Source organism: Chiloscyllium plagiosum, chromosome 22 (genome assembly GCF_004010195.1).
Source record: "Chiloscyllium plagiosum isolate BGI_BamShark_2017 chromosome 22, ASM401019v2, whole genome shotgun sequence".
NCBI lineage: Eukaryota > Metazoa > Chordata > Chondrichthyes > Orectolobiformes > Hemiscylliidae > Chiloscyllium > Chiloscyllium plagiosum.
The window spans coordinates 43,721,011-43,739,746 of NC_057731.1; the positions used below are offsets into that span (position 1 = coordinate 43,721,011).

Genomic DNA, 18,736 nt, shown 5'->3' on the forward strand with positions numbered 1-18,736 from the left:
ACTGACTTTGAATCAGGTAGAGATAAAAACAGACAGCACTGAAAATCACACCTTGGGATGTTTCGCTATGATAATGCTGCCATCTACATGCAAGTTGCTGTTGAAATACAGTGTAGATCCAACTGCAACTGACAGTGAGAGAAACATCAAGTTAATGTCCCATTTAAGGTAATGTCAGCTGTTTCCGTGTACTCTCACTCTAAATCTCAGTGTGAAGAACAGAGGATTTCTCCCTGAAGTTGTGGTCAACATTTATCACTGAAACAACATGACAGAATAGCAGTTTAACTGGTTATTATCATATCGCTGTTTATGGGAGTTTGCTGTGCAAAGGTCGACTGATGTGTTTTCTGCATTACAATGAGAAATTTTAGGATGTCCTGAGATTGTGAAAGGTGCTATACAAATGCAAGATCTTGTTTTCATTCACACACTGACTGACCCTCTGTGCATTTTTACCACTTTCTGTCTTCATTTCAGATTTCAAGGACTTGGCCCTTTTCATGAATGTACTTTGCTGTTTAAATGGGGACTCTTTGACCATGAGCCCCTCTCCTCTCAGAGGCTGAGATTTGTACATAGAAAAATAAATCAGAGACTCTCCAAATACAGGACTTAGTGCTGCAGAACTTTTCTTCCCCTCATTCTTTTTAGACATAATTTACACAAGATTTGTAGAAAGTTGATTACAGAAAATATTGATCATAAGTGCATAACTTATTTTGAAAGCTAGGTCCATTGTTAAGGAATAGCCTATGTGCTGGAATCATTCTGACTGTCAAATGCTTATCCAGCAAAGATTCCTGGCCGAAATTGTAAATGTTAACACTGACCTTCAGAAAACAAAATACTTTGATCACTAATTTTACCATTACTTTATATATTTATATATTTATATATATATCTATATAGAGACGACAGGGAGCTGTCTTTCACATGTCTTTTAAAGTGGACTCACTATATCTCTTACAGGGCAATAATTCTCATCCCTTAAAGACTAAACATTGATTTGATTTAAAACAAACTCATGATGACTGACGCTGTGCACTAACTCACCAGTGTGAGAATGGGGCAAACGTTCCCAAATTGAAAGGAGGAGTTTAAAATTGAGAATTGCCCTCCACAGTGACCTGTTCTGAAACTCTATCTCAAACAACTCCGTGACTCCATCATTCCATGTGAACCCATTTGCTCACTGCACATTCATTACATCTGGAACGGTTACCCCATGTTTTACTGGTGGCATGTTGTTATAATGCACAGCAGCGGGCTGATAACATCACTGCATCAGTTAGTGAAAGGGACCACAGTTTAAATCCCACGGCGGCAATCTGAATTAACACTTCTTTTTGTTGTAAAAAGTAATTGAATTTGGAAATACGAGGCCGGCCTCAAAGTTGTGAAGCTGTTGGATTGTCATAAAAAGCCAACTGGTTTACTAATTCTACCTGGTCCCCTGCCCGGTGAGGTTAATGACCTGTACACAGTTCAGCGTGGCCTTTGAAATGACCAGTAGCAATTCTTATTCCCCGAGTTCCTCACAGCTCCTCTCCAACTGACTTACACAAAGCTGGATATCCAGGCTGGAACTGAGGCTGCTTAGGGTGGGGATTTGGGGTGAGGGGTGAAGGTTTACAACTGAGACAGAGGATGATCATTGGGCGCAGGTATCTCTCATGTCAGTTCATTGTCCAAACATTGATCCTACATACATGTGTCTGTGTCTATAGGTGTATGTCCACATCTGTCCCCCTGACTGTCTCTGTCTATGTTTCATTCTGTGTCTCTGTTGGTATCTATCCCTCTGTCTCTGCCCATTTCCCTGTCCATGTCATAGAGTCATAGATATCCTAAATTAATCTAGTGCCATTTGCCAGCACTTGGCCCATAGCCCTCTAAACCCTTCCTATTCATATACTCACACAGATGCTTTTTAAATGTTGTAATTGTACCAGCCTCCACCACTTTTTGTCAGTATCTGTGTTTCTCTCTTTGTCCATGTCTGTGTCTCTATCGACATCTGTCCCCCGACTGTCTCTGTCTCTATAGGTATCTGTCCCCCTGACTGTCTCTGTCTCTATAGGCATCTGTCCCTCTGTTTCTGTCTCTATAGGTATCTATTCCCCCTAACTGTCTCTGTGTCTATACAGTATAGGCATCTGTCCCTCTATTTCTGTTTATGTCTATTTTGTATCTCTATAAGTATCCGTCCCCCTGACTGACTTTATCTGAGTCTCTGTCGGTACCCGTCCCTCTGTTGGAATATGAGCTGTTGTTTGATGTCTCTGTAGGTGTCTATGTGTTGCTGAGCTGGCCTGCTTTAGAAGCACTCACTTCCTTTGCAGCTTGGCCTGATGGCAGGAGAGAGGTGGAATTCACGAGCTGCCGAGTTGGCTTTTTAATCTGCCCCGGCAGGAATGGGGATCCCAATCCAGTGTCCCGGGAGGGAGCGAAGAGAGAGGCTGGGGAGCAGGAATCTGGGCTCTTCCGGGACCTGCAACCAGTCCAGTTTGACCAGAGAGTTACTGCCTTCCAGCGCCGGGTCTGTGCCACTGCAAGGACAACAACATGAATCCGGAGGCCTCTGTCTTTGTAAAAACCCCAGTTACATGATTGAATCTATTTGTTACTCGCAGGCAGAGGCCACGGAAGTAACCGAGGCAATCTTAGACGTCTCATCCGACCAGGGCTGCAGGTTCTGCAGGGCGTACAGCGAGGAGTTGTGCAGGCAGATGGGGTCAGGCTGAATGGGCTGGTTCAGGGATTTTTGGAAAGCTTCTTGCTGCAGTTGCATCAGGATTCGGTTCGCTTGCTGGCGCTCCGCTTCTCTCTCCTCTGCTGTCTGTCGCCTTGTCCCCAACAGGCCAAGGAGCAGCCGAAACAACAAACAGAACAAAAACAAAACAGAGACAAGAGTCTGTCAGTCACACTCTCCCCCGCCCCCACTCCTCAGCACTTCATGTGGTCAGTGTGTGCAAACCGGCCCCTTCACTCGGCTCGCCCCTTTCCAGGAACCATTTACCCAGCAGGAACGGTCTAGCCAAGCCCGTCCCATCATCTAACTGTATCCTATATCCACGGTGACCGCCAAATGTAAATCCGTGAGGTGCTTTCAGACGTTTACAACCCGCGGCACAAAGTTTCATGTGGTCAGTGTGTGCAAACCGGCCCCTTCACTCGGCTCGCCCCTTGCCAGGAACCATTTACCCAGCAGGAACGGTCAAGCCAAGCCCGTCCCATCATCTAACTGTATCCTATATCCTCGGTGACCGCCAAATGTAAATCCGTCAGGTGCTTTCAGACGTTTACAACCCGCGGCACAAAGTTTGAGTTTGACTGTTAAAATGTTTTCCCTCCTCCAAATCCAGTCATTTCCCCAGTTCTCTCCCTTTGAAGACCATAAGAGGTAGGAGCAAAAGCAGACCATTAAGCCCAATGGCTGATCTGATCATCTTCACTTTCCTGCCTTTTCCCATTAACCCTTGATTCCCTGATTGAATAAAAAATCTATCCCGGCCTTGACTATATCTAATGAACCAGCCTGGACAAACCCTCTGTAGTAAAGAATTCCACTGATGCACTAAATCTCTGAGAGAAGACATTCCTCATCTCTGTTAGACCAGTGACCCCTTATTCTGAGATTTTGCCCTCTGGTCTCAGACTCTCCCACAACCTGTCCATATCTAAGGTTCCATAATCTCAGTTTGTTTAATATATTTCAGCCGCATGACACTGTAACCTTTTGCTATAAATTCTATTTCTTATGGTTCAGCTTCACAACCACCTGATGAAGGAGCAGCGCTCCTAAAGCTAGTGCTTCCAAATAAACTGTTGGACTATAACCTGGTGTTGTGTGATTTTTAACTTTGCCCACCTCAAATCCAACACCACCTCCTCCAAATCATTTCCATATCTACCTTGTCAAGTCATCAGAGAACTTCCTAAAAATCTTATACATTTCAATAAGGTGGTCTCTCATTTTTCCATATCGAATGAGCTCAGGCCCAATCTACTCAATCTCTCCTCATAACATTGCTTCCCCACCGCAACCCCCCCCCCCCCCCCCCATACCTGGGATCAGACTCGTGAATTGTCTTTAAACACTTTCCATTGTTCATTGAGGGAACACTTTTCAGATCCCAACTCAATTCAGTTCAAAATAACATTCACTGCATGTTCTCCCCAACCCTGCACCCTCCAACATTCCCTGTCCCTATGGCCAGTGATCCTCCTGCCATTGGAGACAGCTTCTCTTGATTTTTTTCTGCAAAACCCTTCATGATTTCCCTAGTATATTTTCTTGAGGTTTTAGGTATGAATTGTATAAATCCTCAGATGGAGAGATCCCTGCAGAGATCAGATAACCACCATCACTACCCCACAATCAGTTTCTTTAATACCACTGTGTTATGTCTCAACTGGATTTTCAGCTCTTGACATTGAACCACGGTTCATGAACTGAACTCCAGCGCCTGTCCCAGATCAGCTCTGGAGTTTCCTGCCCAGTGAAGTAGTTGTTGCTACTTCAGTAAACGTTTTTAAAGCCATGATAGATGTTTTTTGAACAATAAAGGAATGAAGGGATACGGTGAGAGGGCGGGTAAGTGGATCTGAGTCCGCAAAAAGATCGGCCGTGATCTTATTGAGTGCGGAGCAAGCCCAAAGGGCCAGTGGCCTACTCCTGCTCTTAGTTCTTATGTTCTTATGTATGAATGAATACAAATAAAACCAGAGTACAAAACCCATAGTAGCAATGGTATTGATATCCTTTCCGATCTGGAACCCATACTCAGCTCCTACTACTGAGCAGGAGTGAATAAGGAGCAGGAGCCTGGCTGAGTGAAAGGGAATGGTTGGGGGGGTGGTGGTTAGGTTCAAGGTGGAATAAATCCTCAAAGCTAAGGGAGGAGCTGCCCAAATGGGCTGGAGATGATTTAACAGCAGATGTCATACAGGCAGGCAGATGAAAAATCATTATCGAATCAAACTGAATCAACGTAGCTTCATGAAATGCCTGACTATTTTGTTTAGAGTTTTTCAAGGAAGAATCAACCAGAGTGGATAGAGAGGAACCAGTCGATGTGTTGCATTTGGACTTCTACAAGGAACCTCACAAAAGGTTAAGCTACAAGATAAGAGCCCACAGTATTGGAGGTAGTACATTGGCATGGATAGAGAATTGGCCTATGGGGTAGGAAGCAGTGAGTGGGGAAAAGAGATTCTATTTCAGGTTGATGACCAGTGAGGTTCCACAAGGATCAGTAGTGGGTAAGGAAATGAATATAGCCAGATTTACAGATGACACAAAAATAGGTGGGAAAGCAGGTTGAGAGAGGGATGCAAACAGTTCAGAGATATATTGATCGGTTATTAAGTGTGCAAAAAGTTGACAAATGGAGTATAATGTGGGAAAATGCAAAGTTGTTCATTTTGGAAGCCACGACAAAAGAACAGAATATTATTTAAGTGGAGAAAAACTACAGAAAGCTGCAACACCACTTGGAGGTACTTCCACACAAAACACAGAAAGCCAGCACGTGGGTGCAGCAGGTAACCAGGAAGGCTAATGGAAGGTTGGCCCTTATTTCAAGGGGTTCAGAGTTTAAGAGTAAGGAAGTCTAACTGTAACTGTACAAGGTGCTGATGAAACCACATCTGGAGCAATGTGAACAGTTTTGATCCCCTTATTGATATCATTTCAGTGGAGGCAGTTCAAAGAAGGCTCATTAACATGATCCCTGGTATGGAGAGGTTGTCTAGTGAGCAAAACCTAAACAGGAAGGGAATCGAGTCATTGGAGTTTTAAAGAACAATAGATGATCTGATTGAAATATATAGGATTCTTATGGGGGCTTGACAGGGTACATGCTGAGAGGATGTTTCCCCTCATGTGCGTGTCTATGACTAGAGGACATAGTCTCAGAATAAAGGGGCACCAATTTAAAACTGAGTTGAGGAGGTATTTCTTGTCCTGGAGGATTGTGAGTCTTTGGAACTCCTCGCCACAGAGAACTGTGGGGCCATAGTCCTTGCATATATTTAAGGCTGAGATAAATAGATTCTTGATTAGTTGGGGATCAAGGGCGATGGGGAAAGAGCAGGAAAGTGGACATGATGAATGTCTGATCAGACATTATGAATGATAGGGCAGGTTCAAAGGGCCAAATGGCCAACTCCTATTTCTTATGGTCTACGGTCTTATGGTCTAAGACAAAAACAACTTGTGTTTACATAGTACCCAAAACATCCCAAGATTCTTAAAAGAGGGTGATGGAACAAAATACCGTATAGGGAGACATTGGGTCAGGTGATCAATAGCTTGGTCAAAGAAGTGAATCTTAAGAGCGATAGACAATCGAGAGGCAGGAGGAATTTAAGGAGGCAATTCCAGGGTTTGAGATGGAGGCACAGCCAATGGTGCAGCATTACACTCCAGGAAGTTCAAGAGGCCACACTGAGAGCACACAGAGGTCCCAGAGGATTGTAGGACTGGAGGTGATGACAGAGAAAGGGAGGGGAGAGGCCATTGGAAGATTGCAATACAGAGATGAGAACTTTAAATGTCAGGTTTTGGTGGATGGAAGGTACTCAGTGAGGACAGAAACCAAAAAGGAGAAAGTGAGGACTGCAGATGCTGGAGATCAGAGCTGAAAATGTGTTGCTGGAAAAGCGCAGCAGGTCAGGCAGCATCCAGGGAACAGGAGAATCGATGTTTCGGGCATAAGCTACAAGATAAGAGCCCACAGTATTGGAGGTAGTACATTGGCACGGATAGAGAATTGGCCTATGGGCTTATGCCCGAAACGTCGATTCTCCTGTTCCCTGGATGCTGCCTGACCTGCTGCGCTTTTCCAGCAACACATTTTCAGCACAGAAACCAAAAACACATGCAGAGGGTATGTGGACCAAAGTGCGGAAAGAGAAGTTACAAAAAAGCAGCAAATTTGAGAAGGTTGTACTGGAGATTAAGAAGCTACAGGACAGCAAGGATTCATGCACTGTGGCCAAGATGATGGGAACATCCTAAGCAGTCCCTTTCATTTAGCTTGGAAATACTGAGCACCTACCAATAACACTGACCAATCAAGAGATGGTGGGAGAGGTGGGACAGCTCTGAAGTTAGAAGTACAATAGAATGATAGGATGATACAACATGAAGAGAGACCACTTGGTCCATCTTTGAAGAGGTAACCACACAATGCCAACAAAGCCTGGCTGTCAATCAGCATTAATAGGTGCAATCTCCATAGCAACACCTCTGACTTACAGAATTCCCTGGACAATCAATCAGCACTGTCATGCAGTATAAATTTTGGACATCTCCTTAAATGGCTATTCTTGCAGATCGTCCTGATAAGTTGAGGACAGAAAATCTTCCAGAAAATGTGTCCTTTCTCAGCAATACTTGAGAACAATTGGGTTAGTCACAGTCTTTCTCCTGTAACCCCCCGAAACTGCTCCTCTTCAGATATTTCCTCAATTACTTCTTGAAAGTTATGATTGAATCTGCTTCTTGCTCCTGGGTGAAAAGGTTTCCTGGTGAATTTCTTGTAAAACATTGAGTAGACAGATTGGATTCAGTCCTATTACATTGTGTTAACCTTACTGGAACACTGGAGGAGCCTGAAGTCAGGGTGGGGGAGTGGGAACAAATATTTACAGAGTGGTGGCTTCCACCAAAATTAATTTCAAGTTACCAGTTGCTTAGCGAATGTAGAGGAGACAGGGACAGCTGGATGATACCAATTTTTTTTATGATCATCTTCCTTCTTGTTTATTCAACTAATATTTACAAGAAATTTAATTCCCTGCCCCAGACTCAAGCTATTGCATTATTAATGTGATTGAGAGATTGATCCTATCCAAGGACTTTCAGAATTCCCAGATTCGGGGTAAGGTTACATTGGAAAAATGTTCCGGAAGAGCTTCACACAGAGACAGAGGCACAGGACAGGAGGGAGAGAGATCCTTACACAAGGGTAGAGAGACTTGCATACACAGGGACAGGACCCTCACAAACAGGGAGAGAGACCCTCACACTCAGGGAGAGAGATTGCCACACTCAAAGACCAAAGTCTTATCAACACTCAAAAGGGACAGTGACCTTCATAAGCATGCACATGTTTATTGGGACAGAGCCCTCAAAGAGACAAATACTCACACACCCTCTTAGACACCCTGACAGACACACACATGCTCACAGACACAACAACATCCACTCACAGACAGATAGGCTCCCTAACAGAATGACAGACACTCATACAGATTCACACACACATCCTAACAGACTGACACACCCCTTGCAGACACACACACCTTTTCACAGACACACACATACCCGCATAGAGACAGACACAAATCCTCACAGACACACACCCTCACAGACATCTACATCCTGACAGACACACGCACACCCCTGCACAGACACTCATACATCCTTACAGACATACACATCCTCACAGACATACACCTCTTCTCAGACACGCAAACACAAATCCCCACACATACACAATCTCTTGGACACACATATACTCATGAATCCTCACAGACACACATAGAGATTTGCATATAAACAGGGACATATTACTTTTCTGTATTTAATGTCACCTATCTTAAACACATACACCTCCATTTAATTGCTACTCTGCAATTTCTATTTTGTCACAATTTATAAAAGATCCCAATGTTAGTTTCTCCCACCTGATACTCTGCAATATTGGAGTTTTGCTCTTTAATTTGTCTCTGTTTGTTTGCAAATTTCTGGCCCCAAGTTCACAGCACACTGCCATTCCAATTTAGTGTTTGTAAATTTGTAAATTCAACTTTCTATTCCTTCACCCAAGTCCTTAATAAATACAATGAAAAGCTGAGAGTTCCCTGCTGAACATCAATGGTCATGCTCAGGAATCAAAGTATGTGTCCTTCACCCTTGCTCTCTGTCACCAGCCTCCCTCGTCCCCATGTCACAGGGTTTGCTCCAATTCATGTTTAATAAATTTGAGTGTAGGTTATTAAAGATCAAAGCTTTATTGTGATAAAATGAATTAACTGAAGGCACCGACTATAGCACAGTTAAGGGCTCCAGTATTATTCCAATATAATGCAGAACCCACTGGGTGCTGGGGACTTGGGCTTGTAAATTAGCTGCACCCTTAGTCAAACTGTTCCAGTGCAACCTCGATACTGGCATGCACACACCAATTTCCCAGATATGTCCTACCCACAAAAAGCAGGACAAAGCTAAGTCATCAATCAACTGTTGATCATCAGCAGAGTAACAGAAAGTGCTATTCAGGAGCCCTTGCACAGCAATATGCCCAGTCTCGGTTCCACCAGGGCTACCCAGCTCCTGACCTCATAACAGTCTTGGTGCTAACATGTACGGAAGAGCTGAGCCCCAGAGGTGAGGTGAGAGTGACTGTTCTGGACATCAATGTATGTAGTTTTATTTGTTTACCGGATGTGAGTGTGGTTGGCTGTGCCAGCGTGTATTGCCCAGCCCCAGTAACCCCCAGGAAGGCGACAGTGAGCTGCCTTGCTGAACCCACCAAGCCCATGTGATGTTGGTGACCCCATAGAGCGGGTTTGAATGGGGCTCCAGGGCCGATTCCAGGGCATCTCAGCGAGACTCGGGGGCAACGGTGGGGGTGATGGGGCGGGGGCGGGGGCGGGAGGGGCTGGAGGTGGGCTGTTACTAAAGGGCTTTCCTGTTTTATTTTGATGCGATCGGGACAGTTATTCTGTGACACTCAGTCAGGACCGTTCACTCGGGCCAGAAACATGACAGTTCCCAGAATAAGGAGCGTGTCAGAGTTGCAGGACGCGAGTGAGTGAGAACTAGAGGGAAACTGGCAGAAAAATAGAAACAAGAGAGAGAGGAGGAGGAGGAAAGAGAGAATGAAGGGGACGAAAGAGAGAGAGAGCAGAGACAAAAAAAAATCCGTCAGACTTGTTCAAATCTTTTTTCGCGAGGAATTGCACCGGCTGAAGTAGAGCGGAAAGTGAACGGGGAATGGGATCGTCCCATCCCGGGAGAGGAATAAGATTCGGTCTCTAGGATTCACCGCCTCCTGAATCCCAATGCTGCTGAAAATGTGGGGAAGTCTGACAGGTTGGCGGGCATTTGAGAGAGAGAGTGAGAGAGTTGGGGCTGTAGGAGAGGGGAGAAAGAGAGATTGGAACAGCGACAGAAAGAGAATTAAAACAGTGAGAGGGATGGAGGATGGGGGAAAGTGAAAATAGAGAGAGAGAGAGAGCGGAGAGAAATCAGCGAACAGGCAGAGACTTTACCGAAGGATAATTTTCATTTCTAGGACGGGACAGATCGAAGTCAGTGGGCAATAAGTAAGGTCACTGTGGGTCACTCTTTCTTAAAAGTGGAGGCCTGAGGATTCTGAGTCTGTCTCGCAACAAACTGTGTGAATAATTCATTCCAACGGCAGGTGGGGCTTACCCCGAGCTGGAATGAGTGGTTCACAGCGCCACGCTCACCGGGTGAACGGTCAACGTTGATTTCAATGGCACTGAATCGCGGTTTTTAATCGAGGACTGATACAACATACAGAAAGTCCTGAATAAACTTGCAGAATGCAATTAACAAATTGACCTCACTGTGTCAGCCAGTACAGTATATTTTGGCAGGAAGAATAGGGGGTGATTTTCTTTCTCTTTTAAGGTAAACATCTGACCTTATAGACGCTTATACTGTCGCTGAAGGGGTAGGCACTGCTGCCTCGGAGCGCCAGGGACCTGGACTCGATTCCAGCCTCGGGCGACTGCGTGGAGTTTACACATCCTCCCCGTGTCTGTGTGGGTTTCCTCCCACAATCCAAACACGTGCAGGTTAGGGTGAATTGGCCAGGCTAAATTGCCCGTAGTGTTCATCATGGATGTGTAGGGTCCGTGCCTTAGTCAGGGGTAAATGATGAGCAATAGGTTCGGGGTGAGTTACTCTTCGGAGGGTCGGTGTGGACTTGGGGATTTCCACACTGTAGGGATTCTATACACAAAAATAAAGGCGTTAATGGGAATTGTATTTTTTTCCGAGAATGAGGGATTTCAAGACGAGGGGCACAATTTTAAGGTGAGAGGAAAAAGACTTTAACACAGAATGAACTTCCTGAGGAAGTGGTGGATGTGGGTACATTTGCCACGTTTAGAAGACATTTGGGTAAGTGTATGAACAGGAAAGGGTTTGGAGGGATATGACCCATGCGCAGGCAGGTGGGACTAGTTTAGTTTGGGATTGTTGGCCTGAAGGGAACAGGTCTGGAAGTGCAGGATAATCAACTCACTACACGCAGTGACAGAGGTTAATAAACCCACTCAAAAAAAATACTCGGGGCTCCACTTTCAGCAAGAGACAACTGGAAAACGGGGAAAACCATAATAAACGTGCATCAACAGAAATTGCTGGAAAAGCTCAGCAGGTCTGGCAGCATCGTGGAGAGAAACCAGAATTGATCTTTCGGCTCTTCCTCAGACTCAGGGTTCTGATTTCTCTCCACAGATGCCGCCAGACCTGCTGAGCTTTTCCAGCAATGTCTGTTCTTGTTTCTGATTTGCAGCATGCAGTTCTTTCGGTTTTTAAACTTGTATCAAAATGGTTAAGACCACACCTAGCTCTGTGAACCGCTCTAGTCTGTTATGAAAGGGATATAAAGGCATTGGGGAAAGTACGGAAAATATTGAATGGATTGGGAGCTTTTCCTTATTAGGAAGGGCTGAGCAGCGTGGAATGCTTTTCTCTAGAGAAGGGAAGATTGAGGGGTGACTCGACTTGAGGGCTGTGAAGATTCTGAAATGTGATGTGGGTAAAAGTTGCTATGGTCGACCGAGGGGCCATGACCGAGGGATCGTTACTATATCCCAACCAGCACTTCAGCAGCAATGTTAAAAAGTACACCACAATATCAGAATTTTAACTTTGTACACCCCAGTCCAACACCGGCGTCTCCAATTCAGGAGCAGTGTCTTTCCAGGAGAGTAACGAGAATGTGGAATCCGCGGTGAGAGTGAGGGAGCAGCAGGAATCAGGCAGGAACCGCGCGGAGAGCCAGCTTCTGTCTGATTGTCCCATTTACTGCCAGCATCAGCGAGGCAATGGGAACCCAGTGAGGAAATAAAGCCGAAAGGCATGGAGTGAGAGGAGACGGAGGGAGGGAGTGTGATGGGGGCGAGGGGGAGTGAGGGAGAGGAGACCGAAGGAGGGAGGGAGATTGAGAGAGGAGGGGGAAACTGAGGAGGGAGATTGCGGGTGGGAGGAAGACTGAGGGAGGGAAACTGAAGGAGGGAAGGAAACGGAGGGAGGGAGACGGAGTGCGGGAGACTGAGGGAGAGAAACTGAGGAGGAATTGAGGGAGGGAGAAGTGGTATAAAGAGGAAAAGAATGAGGGAAGGGATTGATTAAACTGTTTAGGGAATCTTGGGAAGGGATGAAATAGTTTTGGAAACTTTTACGAAAATTCCAGAAAACATAGAAAATCAAGTCATGATCACCTCATGTAAAGTTTCAGAGAGGCATGGATAGGATAAATAGACAAAGTCTTTTCCCTGGGATCGGGGAGTCCAGGATTAGAGGGCATAGGTTTAGGGTGAGAGAGAAAAGATATGAAAGGGACGTAAGGATCAACTTTTTCATGGTGTGTGTGTGTGAAATGAGCTGCCAGAGGAAGTGGTGGAGGCTGGTACAATTGCAGCATTTAAAAGGCATCTGGATGGGTAGATGAATGGGAAGGGTTTAGAGGGATGTAGGCTAAGTGCTAGCAAATGGGACTAGATTAGGTTAGGATATCTGGTCGGCATGGATGAGTTGGACCGAAGGGTCTGTTTCCGTGCTGTACATCTCTATGACTCTAATTTCCCCCACCTCCCCACCCCCACTCTCTCAGCCTCCCCCTCCTCACCACCCCCTGATTCCATCAGTTCTGGGTTTAGCTCCTAGGTGTTATTCGGCCCTCTCTCTCTCTCTGTTGTCCCTGGACCCAGCCGTTGGTGTTTGCAGAAATCTGAGATGAACTTGCGGTTGAATTGCAGGGAGCCGCTGGAGCAGGCAAAGTATTGAAATGTCACATTGAAACGAGCCGAAACTCCCGGGTCTGGGGCTTAAAGCTCATCTCTCCCGTTAGGACCTTGCTGTCCACTGGGCCGGGGTCTCTCACTCAGAGGACCCCACTTCCTGCAAATAGAGAGAAATCCTTCACACTGTTCACTCGGACCTTGGTGAATGTAGTTGGGATGTAGCGGTGAGAGATCAGCACCTTCACATTATGTGATCAGCTGAAAATAATTGCGCTTTGATAACGTTTCATTTTTCCCAAGATTTTTTTTCCCAGGAGCGGGAATTTGTTTGGAAAAGCTCTCCTCGTTTATTCGCATCCCATTTAATAATTAGTTTCAAAATGTTGGGGAAATTAATTCCGATGTAAGGAAAAATTCAGGTGGCTATAAGAAGGAAGGGAGGGCAGAGTCGGTGCCTAGGGACAGAGTCGAACGTTACGGCTTTGGGGAATGGCTGGGTTTTAGGGACAGAGAGAGAGAGCTAAACAGAGACAGAGAGAGACAGAGACAGTAGCGTACTGAATTCCCAGGCAACCGACTCTGAGGAGCTTCAGTTATCCCTGAATATTTACCCAGCTCCCCCCTCCCTTAGCGCTCCCCACATTTCACCGCAGCCACTGTCTATGCCCGTTGTAAACTGCTGACCATCTTACCCCCATGGCCCAGAGAGTTTGTCTTTACCACAAGCGGAGGCATCGCCCCTTATTTCACCCTGTCCTGTCCTCGGTCTGCTCCCTTTTGTTGCAAAATACATTTTCCAGGGAAGTTTGTGGAACTTATTCTTTTACATCAAGAAACGATTCGAGATCTGGATATGTATTCTGTTGGCATTATCTTTATGAAGGTTCTGTTCCTTACTGCGTGTCATTATAATGAGAGCACTCAGTTCCGGGAGGGCTGGAGAGGTCTATGCAAGATTTGATCCTAATTATTGTACCTTCCTACCGTTCCATTCTGGGCCAGGAGCGGCGAATCCAAGTGTTTGAGTTATTTTCTGTGGTGTTTTTAGTGAGTTGTGTAACTGTGTATCCCAAGGCTGCCCCATTTACACTCATTATTTCCCAAACAACCGGTTCAATTGGCCACCTCGCACTTACCTGTGTTAAAGCCAATTAGAACAGTCACATTGCTCTTGTGGAAGTCAATAACGTGTCTTATTGAAAAGGGTTGGCAAGGGGAGAGATGTGGGGAGAGGGGGAGAGGCAGAGAGCGGGGTTGGGGTCCAGGGTGGGGCGGCATGGTGGCTCAGTGGTTAGCACTGCTGCCTCACAGCACCAGGGTCCCAGGTTCGATTCCAGCCTCGGGCGACACACACTGTGTGGAGTTTGCACGTTCTCCTCGTGAATGCGTGGGGTTTCCTCCCACAATCCAAAGATGTGAATCCAGGTAGAATTGGCCATGCTAAATTACACCATAGCGTTAGGTGCATTAGTCAAAGGGAAATGGGTTTGGGTGGGTTACTCTTCGGAGGGCTGGTTGGGCCGAAGGGCCTGTTTCCACACTATAGGGAATCTAATCTGTAGCAATGGGAAGGCCGCCTGATCTCACCCTCACTCCCCACCTACCTCCACTTGGTCCGCCGGTTCTGAAACCACGTTTTGACTTGAGCGTCGGTCATTTTCAAAGCTTTGGCCAACGCTGCTCTCTCGGCTGAGGCCAGGTATTTCTGGCGGTGAAACCGTTTCTCCAACTCGCAGATCTGTAGTCGGGTAAAGGAAGTACGGGGCTTCTTCTTTTTCGGTGGAGTTCTGTTTTGATAAGGGTGCCCTATCCGTCGGGTCACGGTGAAAGGCGACAGGGCCACTGCAACACAAGCAGACGGGGCAGAGTTAGTGACTGAACAATTCCAGGCACAGGGACCGGGTGGAGGTATATTGCTGTCTCCCTCTCTCTCTCACACACACGCACTCCACCCTGGAGTTGGCCTGACAGGCGAATTGACACACTAACATCCGCTAAAAATCACTGCTCCACACAAACCACACTCTAATCTCAAAAATAGAACTGCGGATGCTAGAAATCTGCTACAAAAACTGAAATTGCTGGAGAAGCTCAGCAGGTCTGACAGCATCTGAAAAAAAAACCAGTTAAGATTTCGAGTGAGTTTTCGTTCCGAAGACGGGTCACTGGACTCAAGACGGTAACTGCACTTTCTCACTCCCACAGTCGCTGAAGTTCTCCAGCGATTTCTGTTTTTCTGTTGTTACAAAATGCACTCTCCACGGAAGCCTGCGAATTTGATCTTTACATCAAGCGAACCGACCCCGGGACAAACTCCCAGTCCCCATCCTGACTGCACTCATTAATCCGCAGCGTTTCGATAATTCTCTGAGAGTTTTCCGGGTGAGCGCTGCTTTCTGGCTCCATGTGCTGGCGGTGGACGGGACCGTTGGTGTTTATTGGGGTTTGCCCGGCCCGAGTTATCTGAATCCGGCGCCGATTTGCATGAAATATCGCGCCTCGGAAATGCTTGAAGGTAGAAATAGTGAGGCGTTTGGGGCAGGCAATGATGGGGAAAATCTAGGGGATACTGACAGAGACGCAGAGTAACAGGCATCTGGGGAGGTGGGGGAGTGTGGGAGAGTTAGAAACAGAAAATATCAAAATATATAAGAAAACTGAGAGGAGGGGGAATGAAATAGAAAATTGAAAGAATTCGATAAAAGAGAGAGATAGAAAAAAGGCAAGTTGATAAAATGTTGTAGAATTCGATTTTAAAAATTGGGAATATTTGGTCATTTAAATGTCTGAAATAAAATTCATGTTGTCTCTGGCTGTACTGCCCAGGTAAATGGGGATACATTTATCTAATGCACATCCCGGCTGCAAACTCTCCACTCTAAGTGATTGTTGGTCACCTATTTTTACTGTCTGATGGTGTGAAGGGGGCTTCTGAGGGGTGGGCAGGGCGGCTGAAGTCTAGGGGGCTCAAAGCCCCGGGCAAAACCGGCGAGGATGCCCGAAAATTTGGAATCTTTGAGAAGAACTGAATTAGGAAGGTCAGGGCTTCCAGAAACGGGTTTTATTTTCGCCGCTGAAAGAAGCCGAGAGGATGTTTGGATTTAAATGGAAGTTTTCAGAGGAAGCCGAGCCTATCGAACAGTCTCTGAGCTCTTTTACTGTGATATTGGGACTTCTCCGGGATTCAAATGTCCCGTGATTTCACTACGGTATGCTTTAAAATCTAAACGGATTGTAAAAAAAGTTTTAAAATATTCTTTTCAAATTTTATCTAGATATGTAAACATATAAAAATGCTTCTTTTTAAAAAAAAACAGTTGAAATACATTAATTGTCTCAACGAATTGCCAGAAACCAGTGTTATAATCACTCAGTTAAAAATTAAAATGTGGATAAGTTTGAGGATATTATGAAAAGAATTGAAATGAAATCCACCTACCTAATATTAAAATGACAAGTCATCTATATATATAGTACATGAGAATAATCTGGTTCATGTTTCCACCTCACACAAACACTTGGTTTAATTTATAAATAAACCCAAGTTATTTTGAAATGATAATATAATTATTAATGCAGCCTCAAAACCTTTTTTTTGTGGTTGTTGGAGGTAAATACCGTCCGTGTGTTTGCTGAGTAAATTTCAGGCATTAGTAACCGGCAGAGCCGGCTTGAGCAATTGTAAATAGAAGCAGAGTTGGGGATACTGAGCTTAAACAGTGTTAGAGAACATTATTCGTTTGGATTTAAATTCATACACTGTTTGGGGGGGGGGGGGGGGATATCGCGACTGCTGAATGCGGATCGTTTAGAACCAAGCTGTTTAATTCAGACTTTTGAAAACATCGAGGGGGCGGCGAGAGAAAGGAATATTCTCCAGCCAGTTAGAGAAAGATTCGGCCGACCCGTCCGTTCTGCTGTTTACATTCAATTCTCATTAGTTTCGTTTTTAAAAAGCAGGCTGTTTATAATAGCAGGTTGACTGCTTCTTCATCAATCAGGCCAGTTACAGACTTCTGAAAATTGCTTAAATATCAGGAAGATGTTTATTAATGGACAAAATCTGCTGTGATCCGCACATTATTAATATCAAGTGGTGAATACATTGCGAAGTTAAAGAGACACGATCAGACCCGGTTTACATCCCCGGATAAAGCACCAAACGGTTCTCGCTAGTTTCCAAAGCATTTGGACTTACAGAGAATGAAGGAAACGCAGGGAGGGGAGAATGAGAGGCCGGTTATAGCTCGGGGTGAGTTTCTCCCTCTCCTTTACCTGTGAATCTATCCTTGGTGTACCTTCTGTTACTTTCCATCCAGGGGAATGTCAGGTTTGTCAGGTTGTTGTTGGAGCTGGGGGCGGTCGTCACTCCAGTGGACAGGGGTTGGTGCACCCCAGTGCTGACGGGCCGATGGGCCGGCACCCTGATGACTCCCGCCGGGTTTAAACTGCTGTTGTTCATGCCCAGGTTAACCCCGTACGGGCCCGTCAGTGGCGCCAAGCTGCACGCGTTATTATAGCCGCCTCCGCTGCCGTTGCTGTTGTAATTCACGGTGTAATTCATGTTGCTGTAATTCCCACTCACCATACAGCCCAGGCTATAGTCCATATCCTGCAGCCGGGAATTCGGGATCATGCAGCTCCCTTGATCCGGATTGTTCAAGATCTGGTCTATTCCGAAACTGATAGGTTCGTGTTGGGGGTGTGCAACTTGCCCCCCTATATGTTCCATTTTGTGGTCTGGGGTGGGGAAGGGGGGGAAGAGGGTGCGTGAGGGTAAGAAACAATAATTGCCCGGTGTTTCCAACTCGCAAATCGAGGTTCCTCCTCCCCAATCTCCAGGAATAAAAAAAAACAACCCTGGAATTCTCAGGCTCCTTCCCGTGGAGCCGAGGCCTGGCTGCTGTAATTTGCAGGAGGTTTTCCGAATGAGACTGAAGACCAAAGCATCAATCATTACGCAGCAACAACTCCCAGACAGAAGGCATCGTGCATTGGAGGGAGGGCCTGTTCTTTATTGGCTGGGACCTGAGTGACATTAAAAAAAAAGAGGGGGTTTGGGGGGGGGGGGGGGGGGGGAGGAAGGAAGGGGAGGGGACGAGGAGTTTACCAGGAGAGCAAAGAGATGGCGAGTCCTACCCTAATAAAGTCAACTCACAAATTCATGCAAAAAAAAAAGCCCTTGGAATACTCAACTTATTGATTGGAATATCATCAAGAGCTCTTTCTCAATAAGCAATGAGAAGTGGGTCATATTTGACCATATTCTCTGAGGGGAAAGCCCGCCAGGCAATATAATTCACAATTTGCAACTCGCTCCCGCCCTCAATCTCTTCTTTAGAAATCTGACCATCGAGTTCCCTCCTGTTGACATCCAAAGTTTATTTTTTCGCTTATTTTTTCTCTTTTCGTGTATACGAACTTCAAAAGAAAAACCCCAAGTAAAATGGTTATAAAACCATCTGATTGTACAATGATTGTGTATTATGCGTGTGGGTCTACATGTCTCTGTGCAGCGACAGAGTGAACGTGTTTCAGATTTGAAAGTACTCAGTGTAGTGAATTTGAAAACGGCTACACAATGTCGAACAACTGACTATAGAGTGAGATTGGGACAACTGCTGGCCTGACAGAGGGAATAAACTCACAGAAACGCTCCACAAAACAAAAAACATAACACTTCAAAATCATTCAATCAACCAGGAAAACGACTGGA

General features: G+C 45.6%; 1 protein-coding gene across 1 annotated transcript; it reads right to left on the bottom strand.

The window, feature by feature from the left end:
• Positions 1–1,893: 1,893 nt before the first annotated feature.
• On the bottom strand, positions 1,894–17,989 carry tlx1 (T cell leukemia homeobox 1). Its single transcript, XM_043712906.1, has 3 exons — positions 17,296–17,989; positions 14,625–14,862; positions 1,894–2,849 (listed from the first exon to the last, which is right to left on the bottom strand). The coding sequence occupies exons 1-3, from the start codon at positions 17,975–17,977 to the stop codon at positions 2,627–2,629; spliced, it is 1,143 nt and encodes a 380-aa protein (XP_043568841.1). The 5' UTR covers positions 17,978–17,989; the 3' UTR covers positions 1,894–2,626.
• Positions 17,990–18,736: the final 747 nt, after the last annotated feature.

What these genes read in the sequence shown, in the direction of transcription:
- tlx1 (XM_043712906.1), bottom strand. Translation starts at nt 17,977, where the DNA reads ATGATTGATGCTTTGGTCTTCAGTCTCATTCGGAAAACCTCCTGCAAA. An exon ending in CACCAAGGATAGATTCACAG is followed by an intron (nt 14,863 to 17,295) that starts GTAAAGGAGAGG and finishes CTTGTGTTGCAG; the next exon opens with TGGCCCTGTCGCCTTTCACC. An exon ending in AACCGGCGGACCAAGTGGAG is followed by an intron (nt 2,850 to 14,624) that starts GTAGGTGGGGAG and finishes GTTGGGGACAAG; the next exon opens with GCGACAGACAGCAGAGGAGA.